The sequence below is a fragment of the Carlito syrichta genome, unplaced genomic scaffold (assembly GCF_000164805.1).
Source record: "Carlito syrichta isolate Samal-C Ts95f unplaced genomic scaffold, Tarsius_syrichta-2.0.1 Scaffold288970, whole genome shotgun sequence".
Taxonomy (NCBI): Eukaryota; Metazoa; Chordata; class Mammalia; order Primates; family Tarsiidae; genus Carlito; species Carlito syrichta.
The window spans coordinates 1,903-25,557 of NW_007233066.1; the positions used below are offsets into that span (position 1 = coordinate 1,903).

Here is a 23,655-nt window from a genome sequence, read left to right on the forward strand (position 1 = left end):
CTCTACCTTTATTTTGGTTTCGTATTTAACCTTTCAAATTTATTTTTGAAGTAGTTGTGTTTTTATTGGATTGACTTGAAATGAATTAAATTGTTAAGCTAGCAAATATTTCCTTTTTCGAAAGGGTAAAGGCAGAGAGAAGATACTTCCAGAGTGTTGACTAAATGAAAGCTGTTGTATTTTGAAAGATGTTATGTAATTTTTAAATTCACATTTTATTTTCAGATGTAAAATATTTAAAAGAAGAGGATGCCAATCGCAAGACGTTCACGGTCAGCAGCACCCTGGACTTCCGAGTGGACCGGAGCGATGATGGAGTGGCCGTCATCTGCAGAGTAGACCATGAGTCCCTCAATGCCACCCCTCAGGTGGCCATGCAGGTGCTAGAAATACACTGTAAGTAAACACCCTCGCCCCCCTTTCATCTCTGCAGCAAATCTTTTCATCTGCATCTAAAATCATTTCCAAGTTTTCTGAAATGATAGCAAAGACAAAACAAAATCTACAGCAAAAATGGCATAAAAGTATCCTCATTAATATTAATTATATTCAAAGGAATGTATTCCTAGTTTGAGTCTCATTCTTGACTAGAAAGAAAAATAAGGGAGCTCTCATAGGGTTAATATTCTCAATTATGTTCCAGATTGTGACTTGATGTATGTGTGTGCTTGGGAGAGGAGTCAGCAAAGTGGTAATCTGGGCAAAATCAATGACAATTAGAAATCTGAGAGAACCTCGGCAAACTTTGTTACCTTAAAATAACGTTGCTATATGCAAATATGACTTCCCAGCTCTGGTTTTAAAATTAGACTTGTTTTTACCTTCTATATGACATAAAGTAATGCTGCATAAATGTAGGGGCATTCTATTATGTTTTTGTCATCATCATTATCATTAATAAGAACATTAATTCTGGGAATCCAATAGACCAGAAGTAATGCTAAATTCTCTGCCGGAATTATCTCATGGAGTCCTCATATGGTGGACTAATGTTCCTTGTATTAGTCACAAGTTCCACAAGAGGATTCTGAAGATTACAGAGGCTGAGTCACACAGCTAGTACATGGAAGACTTGTAATCCTGGTATTTTTAGCACTTAGCAAGGTTTTGGGGATTATAGCAGGCAATTTTTTGCAAATGCTAATCAAAATTAAAGTGAATACATGGAAATAGGTAAGATAAAGCAAAAAGAATAAAGACTAGGAGATCCTATTTTCTGAACTGCATCATTTGATTTTCCAGATAATGAAGACTTTTTTTTCTTTTTCTATCTGTATATAATTACAGCTGGAGCTTAGAATTTGTGTGTGATGTGCAATTATATTAAATCCTAAAATGCTGAATTCTAAGTACTGTTCTTTTAATATACCTCATTGAATTTTGTTTTCATTTATCTGTTTAACAAGAATTTAGGTTATTATGCAGCAGACTGTATTTGGGGCACCAAGGTTACAGAAGTGACCAAAAAGAACAAGAAAACACATTGAGTTTGTCTCCAAGTGTCAAAATCACTATCACCACTAGCTACAACAAAAAAAAACTTCATTTTTCTTACAGAAACCATCCTAGGTAGAAATGATAAAAAAGCAAAATAAATAAATACAAAATAGAATGTGCTGCATTTCGATAAAGACTACTCAAGAAAAATGAAATGGGAAGGCAATAAAGATGTGGAAAAGGGGGTTTAGGAAAGCGAGTGTGTGTGTGTGTGTGTGTGTGTGTGTGTGTGTGTGTGTGTGTGTGTGTGTGTGTGTATTGTATGTGATGCAGTCTGAAGGGGCAAGTACAAAGGCCTTGAGGTAAGAGCATATGTATTATTTTTATTTCTAGGAACAGCAAGGGTACCAGTGAGGTCAGAGTACAGAGGACTAGGAGAGATGTAGAGAGTATTAAGAGAGAAGATTGGACACGTAGCAGAGGGCCAGATTTTTCGTGCTGTTATTACTTTGCTAGTGAAATTGTCAACCTGATTATAATATGCCTATGCCCATTGTATATTAGTAGTTATTACAATTATTCTAATGTTTAAATGCTTTCAATTATGTGAGGTTAGTTTCCTGAATAGACTTCCTGTTCTTAAAGTAGATTCAGAAACAAATATACTTTAGAGCCCAAATGGAGATTGTCTTCCAATTTCAGCATTTACTTGTAGTTTGACCTTGGAAAAATTACTGAAACTGGCTGAGCTTATATCATAAAATACAGAAGTAGTTCTTGTGAGGATTTGATTGTGTGCTAGAGAATTAATTTCTGTAAGGAGGCAACTTAAGTCAAGTTCATGACACTTAATAGACTTTGTATAAATGTCAGTTGACTTCTCTTTTCTATTTTTATTTCATCAGTGGGTCACTCAATATATGAAAGATTTTATTACTTATTACTTTAAGAGATCAGTAGCATCTTAATTTAAACTTTTTAATATTTATGTATCAAGCAAAGTACAGCTGTGTAAAATATTAGTTGATTACTTATTTAGCAGCAAATTTCAACATATAGTAAAGTAAAATAGTAAAAGTCAGTAATAAGAAGTGTTGAAGACCACTGCCGGTCAAAGACCACCAGAAACCTGCCAGTAGTCAGGCAAAATTAGATTATTTAGTTTGCTATGGCAAAAAAAAAAAGAGCACATATCAGATCAGATCAATATCTGGGTGGATATAAGACAAAGTCATTAGAGACTTGTTGTAGGATTTGGGCTTGTGTGGGCTAATCTAAAGAGCGTTCTGAATGGGGTGCTCTCGGAACAGGGGGCATTAGTGATAGGTATATGCATAAATTCACCTAAGAAACTAAATATTAAAACAGAAGTAGATTTGCTATTATAGGAATACAGTAGTTAATCATGCTAATTTTTGTTGCGTGCCTGGTCTCTGTTTTGTTTTATGCCTGGTCATAGGGTGAATTCATTTTTGTCTTATTTCGGTCCACAGTCACTGAGTACCTTTATCTGATTACTACTTATATTCTGGAAAATTGTTTGTTGATAAAATCCCAGCCTAGCTGTCAGGTGCCAATTGTCAGCTGCCAAGGTCATTGTCCCTGTTTTGGAAATTCACACTGGAACTATTATACATTTCCTGAGCATTCTTAGTTATTCACCATATTTTGACATGCATTATTAAGTAAAACTTCATAAAGGAAAGCAATTGAATTGCCCAATTTTTAAAGAAAGTTTTACATGAAAAATTTTACACTTTTAATGGCCAGCCAATTAAAAATAGCATCTCATTCTATCATGGTTTTATATGTAAGTGGCTAGGAGGCAGAGACCAGATCTATTTAAATTATTTTCCTAGCATCTAGCATACCATCATTCAAGTATGTGAAGTTAATTAAAACTAACTGATAGTAATGCTAAGTGTTCCTTTAAGCATGCAGAACATTCCCCAGAGATGAAATGAGTAGAGGGTGGAGAGGAGCATTGAGCAAGAGCCCGCATCAAAATTAGAGCAAATTGAGCAGATTGGTATGGTCTTCACACACATCCAAGGATAATGATAACATCTCGATGGCTGTTTCTAGAGACAGTGGATCATGACTCCACATAGGTACACATGTACAACCAACATGATGTGGAGAGTTCCATGGATGCAACGGGGAGAGAAGAACACGGGCTTGGGAAAGGAAGAATGTGACTAGTAGAGAATTTATGGAGCACAAGTTTAGTATTTCCCCATAGTTGAATGATATTCCTGTCATGAATAACTATTGGAGGAACGTTTAGTATTTTGGACCCGCGGAGGAGATGACATTGTTTCCTGTGGTAAGTGAGAAGAATAAAGATATATTCCTACAGTAGTGGAAACAGTTATGTCTGCATCTGAAGTAAAAAGTTGTTGTTGTAGAAAGTTTGATGAGCAATAAGAAATAAGGGTTGAACACATCATGCTAAGAAATATAACCAGGAAAAACATAGTAGGAGGAATTACATTTTGAGGACTGTGTTCACACTGTGACCTTGTGACATACAACTTATAAGGGGTTAGCCTGTAAAATATTTCATGGTGACATTGATTTATTTATTCACTATTAATATACATTTAAATATTGTCACTATGATAGAAGAGAGTATCTTTAAAACTGAAATTTAAGAAATTGAAAGTCGATTTTTACTATGAATCCCAAATGCGTGAACATTTGACATAATGGGTTAGGATGTACTTTGCAACTGAGCAGAGAAAAAAACCAATCTTTTTTTAAAGATGAAAACTCGAATTCATCTTCCCACTTTCACACAGACCTCTTTGAGAAATAATGTTATTTGTCTGATTTAATATTTAGAAAAAAGGATTGTATGTGTCAGATATTATTTAATTCTCAGTAGGAATAATGTATCTCTGCTCATAGAAAGAACTATGTGCAGAACACAGAAAAGAAGAAAATAACTGTTCATTTTCTGTATGTGACATGGACAAAAATTATATCACAAATCAACTTGTTGAAAATGAAAAACACAAGAGACAGATTAGGAAAATATATCAGAATAATGTTTTGTTTTCTGAGAAAGCATTTTAGTGCTATAGCAATGAACAGCCAATAGAGAAAAAGAAGAGCCCAATTTTTTAAAATGTGTGTGTGTTAAAGTTCATTTTATTTATAATTCATCTAACATAAAAACTTATGTTATCATTAATATTTGTTCTGTATTTCCTATTTAAGTGACAAGCTTTGCCTATAAAAATGAATAGCTGTTTACACATATGGATCATTCATGTTTCAAGCAATAGATAGTTAAAATTGCTCATAGAGAAGAGCCCAACAAATTCAATCTGAGCAACAATGAAAGGAAGAAAAGAAGGGATGAAGGAGGGGGTGGAAGATAGGACACTAGAAGGGGAAGCTGCAGTGTTAAAATTGTGTTTAAATGGAATTAATTAGGTTAATCAGGGATGAAAATAGGAAATGCATTATGTACAATTAAAGTAACAGAAAAACGTGTGGGTTAATTTGTTACCAAAATTATGTCTTCATAAGAGGTTAAATGGTCAATTTGCAGTGATGACCTATACCTTCTTGATGGTGTCTCTATTCTAGTTAACATGCAAGTGAATAATAAAGTAAATCCATTTTTCTCTTAACATCTTACATTTTTTAAATGTATCAAAGTATTTCTAGAGAGATTTCTTCTTTATTTTACTGTCTTTTAGAGAGAGTTACTTTGTCCCTAGAAAAACTTAATTATTGACTATACATTTTGGGTACTTTTCTGGACTGTTGTATGTCTTTGATCAATTCTCTCCTTAGTTCTCTTTCAGTAAAATAATTAAAAATAAAATAAAAAGATTTAATGCAGGTGGTTCTGAGCTTTTAAAACTCTGTCGTTTATATCTTTTTTGTTTTATGGGTATGCAGGAAAGAAATATCTTCAGATACGAGCAGAGATTCTTCCTTTAATCCTTAGCTGTTTGCCCTTTTTCATTAAAAAATAATAATAATAAAGTTTGTGCCTACTAAATTTACCCTATACAAACCTGTATACTACTTTAGCCCAGGACTGTTTATTTTAAATTGCCCTCTGTTCTTCCATCCACCAGGCCCCTTCTACTTTTCTATGTATTATAGAAAGCACTTGATTAAATGTTTCAGGCTATATAGATTTATTAAACCGGAAGGTGGATGTTCTAAGTAGCCATTAGAATAACATACCTCACTCATCTGTTATCTCATTTGTGAAATGCTCATCATCTAATTTTCTTGTCTACTAAAAATTATCTTTAGTCCAGGGTCACAGATTATAAAATAAATTAGAAAAAGTGAAATAAAAAGCTATCTTTAGGTTAATTTCTTCAAAAATTAAAATAAACTTTTTTTTTACTAACAAAATGATATATTGATACCTGAGATACCTTGGAAGGATTTTAACTGAGCCTAAGATATTCCAAAAATCTACTGAAGTGGTATACATGTTAGAATCATGAGGCGAGCTGTGCCATTTGCAAAAAAATCCATTTGGTTTTATTAAGAAAAATAGGCTAGTGTGCAACTGCTATTTGAGATCCCAACAAGTTTTAAATATTTTTTCAGAGAAGATACATTTACTTGTATTACCCCCAGGAAATATTACTGGTACACTTTGCTCATGGAATAAATATGTTTTATTTTCTTTAAAAAAGAATATTTTATTCTGTCTTGCAATATCAAATATTAAAAGTAATTGAATTACCAGATATTTCAAGCTATCTAAATGCAAAGATTCAAAATGGTACTGTTATGTTTTTATGTTATTAATAGTGTATAACAATCTGTGTGTTATTCAGACTCAATGTATATTTTGGGGGGCTTTCTAATTTAAAAAATAATAAACTTACACAGTAAATTAATATTATATACTCTCAAATGACTTTTTCTAATCAAGCTTATCAGAAGATATTTTTGAAACCTTTTGGAAGTTTTAAAATTGTTTTGTATCACCAATTGATTGCATGAAGAGACAGTTTAAGATAGCACCAAAATTATGAAATGTATGTATAATACAGATGCTAGGGAATCTTTTCACTTTTTAAAAGTAAGTTTGATAGAGATTCAAAGACTAGATTAAAAAGAAGCAAATGATTTTGACAAGTAAAATCATATAAAGAAAATATGCACATTATTAACACCTAATATTTTTAACTTTCCTTTCAGTTTAAATTTTTAACTTTAAATATACCTACTTTTTAAAACTTCTAATTAATATCTAATTCTACTTTACAAATCTGTTTTTAAAAGATAGTTATAGAATTACAGGCTTTTTTTCCTTTTTCAAAATGACTATATAAATATATATATATATATATTTTTTTTTTCATCAGCTCCTCACTACTTTGAATCCTGTAGCTTTATGCTAAGTCTTGAAGTTGGGCAGTGTCAGTCTTCAGCCTTTCTTTTTTCTCTTAAACATTGTAATTATACTTAAATTTGTAAGTTTGTAGCTATTAATTATTGTTATTTTGACCATATTTATTATTATAACAAATGTAACCATGCAGTTTATTAAACTTTGTTATTTTAATGCTTGATATAACAAGAAACAGAGTAATCACCATTTACTATGTGGGCCTGACAAACTTTTTTTGTTTCATATCCTAAGTCATTTTTTGGAATAATGTATAGATGATAAAAGCAGAGAAAACAAATTTTATTAGACTTTTTAATAAAAATTAAACAGGAAACCTGCATTTTTCATTCCATATTTTTCTGGGTTTAATGGAACATATACCTGAAATGGGCAATAACTGTCATGCATGATTCTGTAAATACTCATCTTGTAAATGATTGGTCCACATATAAAACACATCTCTACTGTGTCCCATCTCGTTCTTTATTATTTTTGATTCTTCTTTCACATTCATTTTCAGAATGCAGTATTTTAAAATCTTTGATGGCTCTTAATTTTGTCCAAAAGAATCAATAGCTTTTTTTCTATAAATGCAAAACATTGTTTATTCTTAGATTTATAAGCACCAATTAAAACAAAAATGAAATAAATTTTTAAAATTTCTTTGTCATCAAATGCTTTTAACAATTTTGCACTTATGAACTTCATAAAGTAAATTCTTATACTGAAAACCATAAAAGATGAAAGAACATTGTCATATTTCCTTTTGGCAAAATCATATGGTTGCAAGATATTGTATGATGAAGTTCTTTTTTTTGTTACAAACAGCTCACTCATCCATATTTGAGCTTGATACAATTTTTTAGAATATAAAAAGTGAAAACTTGTTTTGCCATCATTTTGAGAGTCTGGAACTCCATTATTTTCTCTTTGCATTTATTTTCCATTTATCTCATAATTTTGAGATGTCTTTCTGTATCAATTTCCTTCTCTTGCCATTATTGGAAGAAAATGAAAGATTCTGAATTCTCAGCTGAGATCATGAAAGCTAAAACAGCCAACACACTAGCAAACCAAACTGCAAAAGTAGTGCTGTTGTTCCTAGACTTTTTTTTAACCCTTCATAAGAGAAAATTCAAAACCTGGGCAATCCTATAAGCAAAAAGAGATCAGATAACAGTATTATGTACACCACTCTTGCATAAAACTTTTACCCCAACACTTCCAATGGAACTCAAATTTTGAGATGATAGAAATGTTTTCTACCTAGTCCCAAATAGTAGCCATTAGTCAGCTACATGCAGTTACCCAGCAATTGAAATGTGGATCTTGTAACTAAGGAAATAACACTGTAGTATTCATTTAATTTTAATTAATTTACACTTATATTTAAATAGCCACATGTGGACAGCACCACTCTTGATAATGTTATCATATTTCCACTTATGTATTGTGTCATTCTTTTTTTTCATAGCTGGGAATAATTGATGAGTTAGTAGTGAAATAATATGTAGGATGCTGAAATGGCAAGATTTCTCATAATATAGGAAATATAGAACTGCCATAATTTCATAATATAGCTTAGATTTATAAAATGGTTTAATAAATATTATTATGTCATATTTATGAGATAGAGTCATTTTATATCTATTTTTAAAGTAATTTGTTGTTTTTTGATTTTGGAGGATCTCTTAGAAGAAGAATATAAATCATAAATGTATTTTAAGTAGAACTGTTTCAAATGCACTTAACATACTAAAGAGTCCACACTTGTAGAAATGTATGAATTGAAGTAAACAAAAATGCAGTTGCATTTATTACCTGTATTTTTGCTACTACCTTTTGCTTCTCTTTAAGATGTTCCTTGTGGCTCACTTTATGATAGAGACATGTTTCTTCTAACCTCACCCAGAAGTCTTCGGTTTTGCTCATTGCCAAACATGTCTTCCTGAAATGGGCTTCTGAGCCTGAAACTCACTTACTCAAAAACTTAATATGATTTCTCATTGCTTTTAGCATAATGCCCAAACATTCAAGGCTTTGAAAGTATAACCCCTCATCATTCTTATCTCAGAACTTTAAAAAAAAAATCATGCACCCTATGGTGTACATTATTTCTAGATGCTTCATATATAGCCTGCATTTTTTTCTCTACAACGATCCTTTGTTAATTTTCCTTTGTTTTAAATTCCCTTCTTTTTCTTCCTCTAGAAACATTTCTACCAGATCAGATACTGTGTATTGTCTGAATTACTGTGTATGCCACTTCTCTAGGTTACCTTCTTTGTTTCTGTCAAATATGCATAATCCTTTCCTCCAATAACTCCCAAAACATGTCATCAAAGTACTATGGTGTCTGGGGTTTAGAGCTTTGCATTATTTTGAACTACGGATGATTTATCTTACTAAATTCTTATGGGTTGCTATTTATGTGCATGTATAGCACGTGTATATCAGTAGTAGTGTGCCTTGCATATATAGTAATCTGTAAATATTTGTCAAATAAATGAATGATTCCACAAAAGTAATTTTTTTTTACCAGAATTAAAGGAAATTTAACACAGTGTTGAAGAAAAAGTACTTGATAGTTTTTAGCATTAAGACGACATGCTAATTAAATAAAAAGTTTGAGTTTGACTGCAAAATTACAGACAGGAACAATAAATTAGATGTCTTGGATAAAAATGGTCTTACACAGAAGAAATAAATAGCAGATAACCCCTGCAACAAAAATGCTTCTAGTTCACTCTTGGTGTATCCTCCCACTGTTCCTAATGCTAAGCGGTGGACCGTGACATGAGGATTGAGCTTGATTTATTGCTTTTTATTTCAGGAAAGTATCACGATGGCCTTTCTTCTGAGTAGTCAGCTAAGTACTCTAAGTATGTGTTTCCTTCAGTTCAGGAGTAAACAGTGATACGAGCATCCCATGGCAAACACACAGCATCATGGTTCCCAGAAACTCCTACTCTGTTGTAACAAGGAAGATATCTACAAGTAGTGAGCAAGGGAAGTGTAAACATTTTAGAGAGCTTTGTGGACATTTGGTGCCAGACAGTGCATTGCTGTGAGGATGGTTCTGTGCACTGCAGCAGGCATAGCAGCCTTCCTGGCCTATGACAGCTCTCCATTGTAACAGCTAACAATGTCTTCAGACAATGTTGCATATCCTTGGGGGACATAACTGCCTCCAGAAGAGAAGCACTGTTTTAGAATAAACCCAAAGTGGCTTCACAAACATGAGTTGGTGCATAATTATCTTTAGTCTTAATGTAAGTGTCAAGAGATCTTTATAAGGATGTCTCATAAATCCCTTATTTTGGAAAGTTTTTCATTAAAAATATCATAATAAGGCAAAAATTCACAAATCCTTCATCTGTAAGATATTTTAAATTTTTCTAATTTTTTTTCTTAATACATATTTTCTTTGGGGGTATTTTGGTGTTTTTTTAAATGAATAAAGTAGGGAAGTATATTTTGAAAGAATATTCTTATCTGTCAAAGAGGAAAGGATGTGAAAAAGACATGTAAGAATGCAAAACATAAAGGAAAAGAGAGAGTTAGACAGACAGACAAATTGGTAGACCGGTAATACATAGAACTGGTAACATTGATGGCTGGGTTTTACAGCATGTGGACCAAATAGTCAAAGCATATCTTGGGCTGAATTCTAATTCAACCAGATGGAGAGAGAGAACCTTTTGAAGAAAATGGAGGGACACAGAACATACTAGCAAAACCACCAACCCTTGGTGTAGTCAAAGGAAAAACAGGAAACACAAACTTATTGAAGTGTGGATAAGATCAAGAGAAAGATCAAATTTTTGATTGTGTAACTTCACTCCCCTGAGCCATGGTTTCACATTCTGTACACTGAGGAGAGCAACACAATTTTTTGCATGCTTTAAGAGAGAGTTCAGTGAAATCGGACGTGGAGGCGCAGCCTGTCATCCCAGCACTTTGGGAGGCCGAGGCGAGGGGATTGCCTGAGTCCACGGGTTCGAAACCAGCCTGGGCCACTTGATGAGACTGCGTGTCTACAATAAATCAAAAATATGAGCCAGGCGTGGTAGTGTGCGCCTGTGGTTCCAGTTCCTTGGAAGGCTGAAACAGAAGGATAGCCAGAGCCCAGCAGGTCGACTCTGGGGTGGCCGTAAGCATGCCACTGCACTCCAGCCTGGGCAACAGAGTCAGACTCCAACTCAAAAGTAAATAAATAAATAAATAAATAAATAAATAAATAAATAAATAAATAAATAAATAAATGAAATAAAAAAGAAAGAGTTCGGTGAGCGAGGGCATACAGAAGATTTACATCCATTAGTATCACTTGCCAAGTATTGGAACAATGTTTACCACTATCAGAAGACAATCATGACAAGTACATCTGATTGTTTAACACACTCGTGGTCCTAACCAATGGGTGGAAAAAATTTACAGAAGACCATTATTCATTTATTTATTCAATCAATGCTTAATTGAGGTCCAGCAGTTATTCTAAGCACTGAGGATAAACCAGTGAACAACATAAAGATGATCTCTGCTCTAATGAGCATGCATTCCTAATAATACACTAAGCACTATACAATATTATATACAATATACAATATTGTATATATAATATACAATATTATATACAATAATAATACCTGATCTTGAGGTGTTAAATGTGAATGTCACAATGTAAAATGTTACAGTGCTTCGATTCTAGTGATGCAATGGATAGAAATGGGTGCTAGTACTATGCCTTGCATATTTTAGAAACTAGGTTGTTGAATGAATGAATGAGAAAATGGGAGTACTCGCAGGAAACATTTTTTAGGGCAAATAAAATTATTAAGATGTTATTTTCCTTTCAACAAGAAGCCATGTTATACCATGCGAAATGCAAATGACTCCTACTTTATGTTATAAACCATCTTTGTTCCCTCAATATATTGTATGATATGGTGAATGATACAGTAAGCTGCTTCTCTTATTTAGTAGTTTGGCCATCATCCATAACAGGTTAAATGTTACTATTATTATATAACCTTATATTTTTGTTGTATGTCTTTGAATACAGAAGAAGTAAGGTGTTTTATTGATGAAACATTTGATTTAAAGCTCCTTTTTATTTATCTACAGAATCTTTAGTGATGGATAAATGTTTTGGAACCAATGACACTAAATACTTTAAAAGCTTGTGCTTTTAAGATTGCCCATTAGGTGGTTTAATAATGGCTTCGGGCCAGGCGCAGTGGTTCATACCTGTAATCCCAGCACTTTGGAAGGCCGAGGCAAGAGGATTACCTGAGCCCAGGGGTTCGAGACCAGCCTGGGCAACTTGGTGAAACTTCATCTCTACAATAAATCCAAAAAATTAGCTGGGCGTGGTAGTGCACGCCTGTGGTTCCAGCTACCTGGAAGGCTGAGGCAGGATCACCTCAGCCCAGCAGGTCAAGGCTGCAGTGACCGTGAGCGTGGCACTGCACTCCAGGCTGGGTGACAGAGTGAAATTCTGACTCAAAAAAAAAAAAAAAAGTGACTTCTTCACAGATCTTTCCTCTTCTAAAATATTTGTTAAGGATATAGAAAAATTCATTCCACTGGACCAGTATCGTCACTTTGATTCAAATCCTGAATCATTCAAATGGAACTCAAGGTATCCTTCCTTCCCAAGTTCATAAAGCTTTTACTATTTTGTTTAAAGAAGAGAAAATCCCCCAGCACTTTGGGAGGCCAAGGTGAGAGGATTGACTGAGGTCAGGGGTTCAAGACCAGCCTGGGCAACATGGTGAGACCTCCACTCTACGATAAATAAAAAAAATTAGCTGGACATGGTGATGCATGCCTATAGTTCCAGCTACTTGGAATGCTGAGGTGGAAGGATGGTCTGAGCCCAGCCTGGGCAACAAAGTGAGACTCTGACTCAAAATAAAAATAAATAAATAAGAAAATCCCTTTGCCTATTAATTTATCTTTTGAGATTAATCGTGTTTCTTCTTAAGTGAGCCTCAGAGTTTGTCAGATAAAAGTAAAAGAAATAATACTTAAGAAAAAAGATTTTTCACATTTAAAGATTTTAAAGATAGGTTTTAAAAATTATTTTTCCTACAAAAGCCTTAGAAAGAACACTTTTGCTTTTAAAATATCTGCATATTTTATTTGGTTGCTGATCAGTACTGAAAAATTATTGAAAGAATGAACTTATTGTTTTTATGTGCTTCTCCAAAACTTCTTCATTCTCTTACATTTTGAGAAAAACAGGTGGTAATTCATTCATTTATTTATCCAACATCTAAAAACTTCTTACAACAGATCAAACTTTTTGTTAGGATGTGAAGAACACGAATAGGTTAAGCTCTTGCATTTTGGACCTTAAGTGCTCAAAATATTGTAGGTGAAGCATCCATGTTAAAAAAAGATTTTACTTAGCCGGGCGTGGTAATGCGCGCCTGTAGTTCTAGTTACTTGGAAGGCCGAGGCAGAAGGGTCACTGGAGCCCAACAGGTCGGGACTGCGGTGGCTGTGAGTGTGCCACTGCACTCCAATCTGGGCAACAGAGTGTGACTCCAACTCAAAAAAAAAAAAAAAAAGATTTTAGTAAGTGCAATATTTTATAATATATATTCTTTATGACAAAATGACTTAAACCTAGTTATTAACTGTTCCTTATAACTCATATATGTGCATATATAATATGAAATTATATGTACTCATGTATATCTAATAAATATAGTGATGATAATGTCAATTTCCTCAAAGACATTTTAAAATAGCATGAAAATTGCTAGCTTGCAAAAATTATCTGAATTTAATATATAGGACAAGGCAAGAATAACTGAATAACAATAATAATAATAATGCACTTTTTCTAACTCCTCCAGCTTTTTTAAACTGTCTCTAATTGCTACAATTAACATATTACATCAGTCTTTTAAAAACAGAACATCATACACATCCCCAAAGTACTGAACCAAAATGTCATTCTGATTTGAGGAATAATAGAGCAGGATTAGATATAATTCATATTGCTCCTAGGCAGGAAAATAGAGGAATTACTTCCACCACAAGCCTGGAATTACTGTTTAAGCAAACTTTGGTTTAGAAAATATTCCTGATCTCAATCCTTTGAAAGCTATTTGAAATGAAAAACTACAACTCAGAAGAAAAGCCACATGTAACTTTAAAAATATAGAAACAAAGAAAAACAAAACAGAACACTTTTTATAGTTCTTAGTAGATAAATTGGCAAAAACATGAAATGAAAGGTTTAAACTATATAGTATTTACTTTCTTATTACTATTCATATCTGGATTCGTAAAAAGAAATAGCATATTAAGTACATAAATTTTAAGATTATTTTATAAAACCTTTATCATATAATCTTTATGTATTTTGCCATTTCTGGAAAAATGTTCATTTATTTCAATGTATAAAAAATAAATAATACAGAGAAATATGTTTGCAAAGGAATCTCACTTATTAAAATAAATATTTGGAAAATATTCTGGGAAGTGAAACTTTCAAAATTAGCTCAGTTTTTGAGATAACTACTTTTTTTGTCTTTTTGTTAGCTAAGATAACTGAGTAAGCATAGGAGGTCTAAACTCATTTATGAGAATTATTTCTAGAATGTCATTAATAACATCATAAAATATTTTACCCTAATATGGCTCAATTGACTCATTTATAAATATAATAAAGCGTCTATAGAAAATAAAATAGAAATAGTAATGACAGATCTTTATCATGAAGTAAAAACCTATCAAAGTCCAAGTTATTTCCTGTTATTAAAAATATATGTATATTTGAGAAAAATCAAGTTTAAAGTTATAGCCACATTACTATAGCACTTGTGGTTTAAGGAAAGTAATTGTATATATGTTATTAAAATATCATGTTTAAAGAAGAATTCTTATGCTTCATGGAAATATAAACTAGAATGCTAGCAGAATAATTAAATAAACTTTTTTCACAATTGGGTGCCTCCACTGCCAAAATCAGATGAAGAGGAAAAAACTAGTTTACACATATGGTATTTGCATTACAATATAAAATTGCCAATTTTATCATCTCAAAAAGCTATTATCTAATGATAGCCAATGCAGATCATTTTTAACAGGAAGAGAGTTAGCAATATATATTAATCAAATTAAATATGAACTATGATTAAAAATTCATCTGTTTGTTATATGAATATTTAAGATTAATTATACAAGCAGCAGGTACCCACCAATTTCAATTAAATATTTTAAAAATACTTCAGATTAGTGTACCAAACTGATGGCAAAAAGATATATCAAAAATTGTGTTGCCTTCGCTCAATACTTTTTAAAATTAAACATAGACTTGTTTAAAGCACCGTGTGTGCAAGACACCCAAGACACAGTAGTCACTTTTATTTATTTATTTATTTTTATTTTTGAGTTGGAGTCTCACTGTGTCACCCAGACTGGAGTGCAGTGTCCGCTCCCGGCCACCGCAGCCTCGACCTACTGGGCTCCGGCGATCCTTCCGCCTCAGCCTTCCCAGTAGCCGGGATTACAGGCGCTACCACGCCCGGTTGATTTTTTGATTTATTGTGGAGATGAGGCCTCGCTGCCCAGGCGGGTCTCGAACCCGCGGGCTCAGGCAATCCACTCACCTCAGCCTCCCAAAGCGCGGGATTCCAGGCTGAGCCACCGAGCGCGGCTAGTAGTCACTTTTAAAAAGAGCATTACAGAGTGATGAAAAAGAAGCCATGCAGGAAAGTTATCTAAACAAATTTGAAGGTGATTCATGATTAACCTTAGCAAATGTCATTAAACTTAAGCTTTTAAAAATATGTGAGAGTTAAATAAGCAAAGGATCCCTCCAAAATGAAACATTCATACAAATGATCATTTGTATACGGGCAAAATGAAACATATTTATTAAGAAGCCCAAAAAACAAGTACAATTGCCCGAAATTCAAAAGATAAAACAGAGTGTAAGAAGACAAGAAAATAAAGTAGGAAAGTAGGACACAGATCATGTGTCCTACTTAAATGATTTCATAATTTTACTTTTTATTCTAGAAGATTAGCCATAAAAGAATTGAATCCGAAAGTTGAAGTGATCAAATTCATGTTTTAAGATAATTTTGTTAGTTCTAGGAGTAAGACCTAGAGCGTTAAAATACTGACACAAAAGAGACCACTCACTGTTTTGGTAAACTAGGTGAAAATACGTGGTTGTGGAGGTTTAAAAGAATGAGTGGATCTGAAAAGTACTTAGGAGGTAGGTCAATTAGACTGCATGTGTAATTGATTGGTTATAGAAGAGAAATGAACAGGGGGTGTCTGTACAGGCAGCTGCATGGATGCTGGTGGTATCTATAGAAACAGAGATCTTGAAGGAGAAACATATCAGGAGAGACTTTGGGTTCATTTTGAACATATCAAGTGTGCCATGTCCTTGAGATATCCCAGAGTACATGCCATGTAGATGCTGCATATAAAAAGCTGGTGAAACAAAACCACATTAGGATATACATCTGGGTGTGACTGTAAAGTAGATGAAAACTGAAGAGCTGCCTGTGGCTAAAAAGACTGGAGAAATTGATGAGAGAGCACATTCTGGATCCCATTCTCCATGATCTCAAGCATGTAGAAGCTAAATAAAAGAAAACTACCCATTAGAAACTGAAAAAGAGTAGCCAGAGAACTGAGAGTTAAATCAGGAGGGTAGGGAGAGGCAGGTGGATTTGTCAAAGAAACATATAGAAGATAATTCTTTTAAAAAATAGTCTCAATATTTAAATTATATTTATACGCATTGCTTTTTTTTTAAGTTTCCTTGTTTATTTGGAAAGATGAGTCTTAGGAAAAGAAACAAATCAACATTGTGAATAATTTTAAGTCAGATGATGGAGTATTGCATTCTGTCTCTTGATTTTTGGTAACTTAGAGGTCATTTATATTACTCTTGAGTGTTTCATAGAATATGTGCTGAGTATATTATCTACTTTGACATTTGCTTGTAGTTGAAATTCCATGAGTCATATCTAAGGGGAATGTTGAATCATGCTTCAAGGGATCATTTGCTGCACAAGTTCTCACCACTAATAAACTACTTAGACAAAGGCAAAAGAAACAAGGCTGTATTTTGTTTTCTCTCACTGCTGCCTTCTGCTTTATAATTTACCTTACTAAGGCGGATACTGGTGGTGACCTGACATTCTCATTGGCACACACCATCTTTATGTACTGAGTAAGGTGGGTGTTTCAGGGAAGTAACACCTTTCCACCCCCCGCCCCCAGGAGCAGTCCTGCACCAAACACGAATGCAAATTGGTAAATATTCCGCAAATACTCCAGTCCCTTGCCCAACCAGTAGAAAACTGAGATGCCTGCCACACATTGGCTCTCAGAGTTCCATGGTGGGATTGGACTTCCGTTGGCTAGTGTCACCTGCTCAATAACACAGGCTCTGTTTACTTCCTTCCCTCCCTGTCTCACTTCTTGGAACTTCCTTAGATTACCGCCGACCCTCCTGCACAAAGACACCTCTCAGGTTCTCTTTGTTAGGACCGTGTGTTAGTCAGCATTCTCCAGAGAAACAGGACCAGTAGCAAATACAAGGGAGAACCCCCCCGAAAAAAAACGAGAATTTTTTTTTTGAAGATTGTACCCCTTGTGCTGCAGACTTCCACCACTAGGTCATTATTCTAGGAACCTAATGGCATCGGTGAACCAGCTAACTGTGATGAGAGGCAGCATTCAGCTTCAGTGAATGTTTTTGGAAAGATTCATTCAATGTATTTGCCCATTTCATGATTGGGTGATTTAGGAATGTTCCTAAATGTTCCTACATCTGCACTGAGTATTCAGCAGTTTTTGACCAAAGACGGCATGACCCTTTATGCCTCACCCTCCCTTTTCACCTGATCTCACTCCAAGTGATTTTGTTTGTTTGTTTCCTTGGATGAAAAAAGTCCCCAGGGGGAAATGATTTTCCGATGTGGAAGAGGTGAAACAAAAAACAGCAGAAACACTAAAAGGCATCAAAATTGATGAGTGCAAAAACCATTCTGAACAGGGGAAAAAGCATCTTGATAGGTGCACTGCATCAAACGGAGACTGAAGTTTAAACGTGATAATAAATACCCAATTTTTTCTAAATAAATTCTGGGTTTTTGAGGGTCCCGCCTCGTGTGTGTATATATACATATATGTAAAAATGGATTTATTATGAGGAATAAATCCCCCACATGATGGAGGCTAGCAAGACCCAAGATTTGCAAGGTAAGTCAGCAAGTTGGAGGCTAAAGAGAGTCAATGGTCTAGTTCCAGACTGAACCTGATATCTGGAGAAACAATCAACGTTTCCAATCCAAAGGCTGGAGGCTCAAGACATGGAAAGATCCAGTGTTTCTATTCTAGTCTGAAGGCAGGACACAGCCAACGTCCTGGTTCGAAGGTGTTTAGGCAGGAAATTTTTTTTCTGCTTGAAAGAGGGTCAGCCTTTTTATTTTATTCAGGTCTCCAATTGGGTGAGGCCCACTCGCATAATGGAGGGCAATATAGGCTTTACTCAGCCTACCAACTTCAATGTTAATCTCATCCAGAAACACCCTTGCAGCGTCCCAAACTATAATCGAACAAATAGCTGGGCACCCCAAGATGCAGTTAAGTTGGCACACAAAAGTAACTATCACAGACACCTAAGTTAACACAATTCTGTTTCCCCAAGTCATGCTTTTCTAATCTTTATTCGTTCACCTTTTTTCCCTAGAAATGAAGCTTTCTTTTATAATATGTCACAGGGAAAATACATTTTGCTATGCTTATACTTAGTTAAAGATCAAAAGACCACAAGCCTCAGTTTTACCGGAGCAGTTATGATCCACACCTGCATAATTATTACTATTTTCTCTTTCACTTTTAAAAATGTCCTGCTTTGGATATTAAATTATATGATCATACTGGTCAATAATAGATTTCATAAATAGGAAGATAATGGAAAAATTAAGAAACTATATTTATTTGTTTTTTAAGTTTTATTTTAGAATCGGGGGCCCATGTGTAGGTTTGTTACATGGGTATATTGCATAATATTGTAGATTGGGCTTTAATATACTCATTACTCAAATAGTTCTGTTCTTTTATCAAATTTTTTTCTTCCTATCAGTTAAAACAAGTATGATGAATATGTGTCATATCTCTTCAAATTAATTTTTCTTTCTGGGTTATTCTACCTTACAATTATTTACCATGTTGTATATGGAATGCCTAATTATAACCAGAATATTATTTTTTATGATCTTAAATACATTTTCTTGCTTCAAGAATTGAAAAAAATTCATTTGAAAGCAGAAGTAATTTTAAAGTGTGATATAAAGTCTTCCACTTTATATTATAGTTTATTGTTATCTATATGATAAATCTGAATATATTTTCTGAATACATTTTCCTTATATAAGATAACTCACTGGAAAATTATGCAATTGGTTGTTATTTATTTAACTGACTTGAAAGTCAAAGAATGACTGTAACACCTGGGTAGATCAGTTCTTTCATTACAGCTAAAGGTGTAGCAGGAAAAATAGAGAGATCGTGACACTGAGACTATTATAGGAAGTGGCACTTTATTACGTTGGCCATCCCAGCGGGCCCAAGGGTCTAGTGCGTCCAAATTGAGTGCCCCAGAACAGGAGAAGTGGGGTTTTATACCCTTGTTTAGGTAAGGGAGGGGGGTCGTGTTGCGTGATTACATATTTCCTTTGGAATCTTACAAGGTTGTACTCAGCAAAATTAGATTTTTTCAAAGAGCAAATGGTTTCTAGGAACTGCAGTCTTGTAAACGCTGGACTTCAGAAGGGGCGTTTTAGATAAGACTCTTTTCCATTTCCATGAAATGGTCAGTCTCTGGGCCATTTGGCCTTTCTGAAAACCTGCTCAGCATGCCTGGCAGATCTTTAAAGTTGCAACTTGCCTTTCAAAAGGAAATACCTTTAACTGCTACCACCCCCTTCCTGCCGCTGGGCTAGTGGGAGTCATCCCAGGTGATTGCCATGAGGCCAACTGCTGATTCCGAACCAGCTACATGTGTTTCTGTGTTTATTCACTCAATCATACAAGAAATATATTTGAGCATTTGCCGCATCCTGCCACAAAAGGAGGATGAGAATAATTGTGACTTTGTGGAGAGTTCAAAGCCAGATTTGATTATTGTGGAGAATGTGAACATAGGAGAAGGGAATGCCACGCTGATTGTAAGCCTGAAAATGCTTACATTACAGGACTAGCAAAGTTCCATACGGAAATGAGGGTGCTTCTGTTATCCTCTCTTTTTCCTTCCTTCCTTCCTTCCTTTCTTCTCTTCCTCTTTCTCTCTCTCTCTCTCTCCCCCTCTCTCTTTCTCCTTTTTTGAATTGGAGTCTCACTGTGTCACCCCGGCCCGATTGCAGTGGCATGACCACAGTTCATCACAGTCTCGTACTTCTCATCTCAAGTGATCCTCTTGCCTAAACCTCCAGAGTAACCGGGACTATGGCATGCGCCTCCGTGCCTAGCTAATTTTTTTATTATTTTTTTAAGGGATGCAGTCTTGTTATATTGCCTAGGCTGGCCGCAAACTCCTGTGCTCAATCAATCTGCCAAAGTGCTGGGATTACAGTTGTGGGTTACCGCACCTGTCCTTATTTTTCATTTCTTTTATGAAACATGTTTCTTTGTGTTAATTAAAGAATATTATGTCTTACAGGTTATAAATATAAATGCCTTAAAGTATTCTTGAATCCTCTTGCGCTAGAGGTGATTTTATAGTTAATTGGAAATAAATAATTTTCTAACAATTATGTGGTAGCATTTATAACACAACGTTAACTTTTAGGAAAGTTATAAGTAGCTATTTGAAGTGATTTTCTAAACTGTACTTCAGAGCAAGCAGCATGTGCCAGTGCTGCATTCTTGCATCTTCAAAAAGATTCTGCATAATGCTTAGGGGACAGGAGTTGATCTTGAGTTCATTGCCGGTTCCTTATTGTGAATTCTGCTTTCCGCAACAATGAAAGTGTTGTTATTCAGATGCACATAAATGCATTCCATCCATAATAATAGTATTCATAGCCATCTATAAATAGTTGGAGAAACAATTGTGTGAAATGCTTGCTATTCATCGAACCACTTTTTGCAATTTCACTTTTAAATTCAAATTTCAGAAATAATACAACAGTGGTGCTCATAAGATATTCAGATACTTTTGTTAGCTTTGCATGGACAGGTTGGTAGTTTCTTAAAATTACGCACCCTGTTTCACCAAATCTAAGAAACCACTTAGAAATATATGCAATTATAAGATAAGTAAGAAATGCTGAACATACAGCATGCTGCATAGTTATTAAGTATGTAGTTTGATATGCATTCAATGACCTTTGTTAAAATTCCTTTTTTTTCTAGATACACCATCAGTTAAGATTATCCCATCCACTCCTTTTCCACAAGAAGGACAGCCTTTAATTTTGACTTGTGAATCCAAAGGAAAACCACTGTAAGTGAAGTAATGAACAATATAATTTTTCACTTTTTCTTTTAGCTTGCTTTGATTACAGGTTTTAACTGTAGAAATGCACAGAATTTGTATTTTCTTGTGAGCATAATGGTCTCTAGAAGAGAAGACCCCTGAACCATATCTTCATTAAGTGTCTATGGAAGATTGGTTTTTACTTTGTCATCTAGTGAAGTTTCTGGGAAAATTTCCAGCTGTGATTTCTTTCTTCTTTGCCTTTTCCTTTTTTTTTTTTTTTTTTTGCCAGTAAGATTTTTCAACCTGAACAGAGTGTAGGTTTAATCACTGACTGTTTACATCATCAGACTGATCAAAGTTGCACATTACTGAACATAGTTATCCTGTGAAAAACTTTCCAAATGTTGAAGCATGCCCAAAATATGCTCAAGTTTTAAAGTTTTGTGGGGAATCATTTTCATAATAAGGAATAGCAGATCTACATGTCTTATTCAGTACCCCATAGGACAAATAATGTAAATGAAAGAGGTCACAAACTCATTACTTTCAATTGTGAAGTGATTTGTTATTAAAATATAAATGTGCCAATGTGCTGATGTTGCTTCAACTCTAAAACTTTACTTTTTGGCATTCAGGTTTATAAATACCGAATTCAAAGAATATCTATATTAAAATTTAAATATGAGTATTCAAATATGGATTATTTAAACACTGTTTGAAAGACATGACCATTCTAATATAGTAACACTCTAGACCTAGCTTTATGTAATTTACTTGATTTTTTTAAAAGCTTCCAATTGATTTACATTTTGCTGACTTTTTTTTTTTTTTGAGTTGCAATCTTGCTCTATTGCCCAAACTGGAGTGCAGTGGCACGCTCACAACCACTGTAGTCTTGACGCACTGAGCTCAGATGATCCTTCCGCCTCAGTCTTCCACCAAGCCTGGCTAAATATTTTTTATTTATCATAGAGATGGGGGTCTCACTTTGTTGCTCAGGCTGGTCTCGAACCCCTGATCTCAGACAATCCTCTTGCTTCCACCTCCCAAGGTGCTAGGATTATAGGCTTGAGCCACTGTGCCTGGCTACTTACATTTTAATCGAGGAATTCAATTGTCCTCTCTGTCTAACTATATAGAATTACTTCTGTATACTTTTTTTTTTTTTTGAGTTGGAGTCTCACTCTGTCGCCCAGACTGGAGTTCAGTGGTCACTCCCGGCCACCGCAGCCTCGACCTGCTGGGCTCCGGCGATCCTTCCGCCTCAGCCTTCCGAGTAGCCGGAATTACAGGCGCGCACTACCACGCTCGGCTGATTTTTTGCTTTATTGTAGAGATGAGGTCTCACCTGCCCAGGCGGGTCTCGAACCCGCGGGCTCAGGCAATCCACTCACCTCAGCCTCCCAAAGGCGCGGGATGACAGGCTGAGCCACCGAGCCCGGCTACTTCTGTATACTTTTAAGTAACTAAAAATTTGCATGCAATAATATTTCAATTATTCAAGTATAGGTTTCATATTTTCCCACGAGTAATTTTTCTAAAAGAATTGTAAGATAGACACCTGAACATTTTACCTTCTTCAATTGCCAGTTATTTGTATTTTTTCATCATACTAAACTCATTCACACCTTCTTTATCACAGTTTTGAGATATGAGAGCGGTTCGATTTTCTAGTAGCCATTTTATAGAAATTGCATTTACTCTTTTCTTCTTCAGGTTTAAAGCGCACGTGTGCACATTTGGACCATGTGTGCAACTTAGGCAATTAAATGAAGCGAAGACAGGAAACATGCTTTATAGGATGTGTGGAAATAAACACATGTCTGCTCAGCTGGCACACAATTGTCTTACAATGATCTGGTCTTTGATTTCATGTTTACCTCCAACAGTGGAGACATCATTTTATGTACGAGAATAATTAGATGTCAAGGTTTATGTAATCAGATACTTAAATAGTTCGTATCACTCACCTACGATATGGTTAAATAGATGTGCCTTGTAGTGGGTTTTGTTAGTTTCCCAGAAATAACCATGGTAATAATCCTTGTTAATAATCCTTGTTAATAAATTAATAAGTTGTTAATAAGATAATAAGTTATTAATACGTTAATAATCCTTGTTACTAAGTCTTGTTAGTTACCCAGAAATGACCTTAGTAATAATCCTCTCCACTGCAGATGATGACAAGGGCACTAATTTCTTATCTATTTGTTTTCTTTTTTTTTTTTTGAGTTGGAGTCTCACTCTGTCGCCCAGACCGGAGTGCAGTGGCCGCTCCCGGCCACCGCAGCCTCGCCTGCTGGGCTCCGGCGATCCTTCCGCCTCAGCCTTCCGAGTAGCCGGAATTACAGGCCAGCGCTACCAC

General features: G+C 34.7%; 1 protein-coding gene across 1 annotated transcript in view; it reads left to right on the plus strand.

Moving 5' to 3' along the window:
- Positions 1-225: 225 nt before the first annotated feature.
- Positions 226-23,655, plus strand: part of CADM2 (cell adhesion molecule 2) — a gene marked incomplete at its 5' end in the record, with an annotated part of 131,117 nt that continues 107,687 nt past the window's right edge. Inside the window, 2 exons of the mRNA XM_008054035.1 lie at positions 226-396; positions 21,224-21,314. Of these exons, the coding sequence (XP_008052226.1) occupies positions 226-396; positions 21,224-21,314 (262 nt within the window). The remainder of the gene's footprint in view (positions 397-21,223; positions 21,315-23,655) is intronic.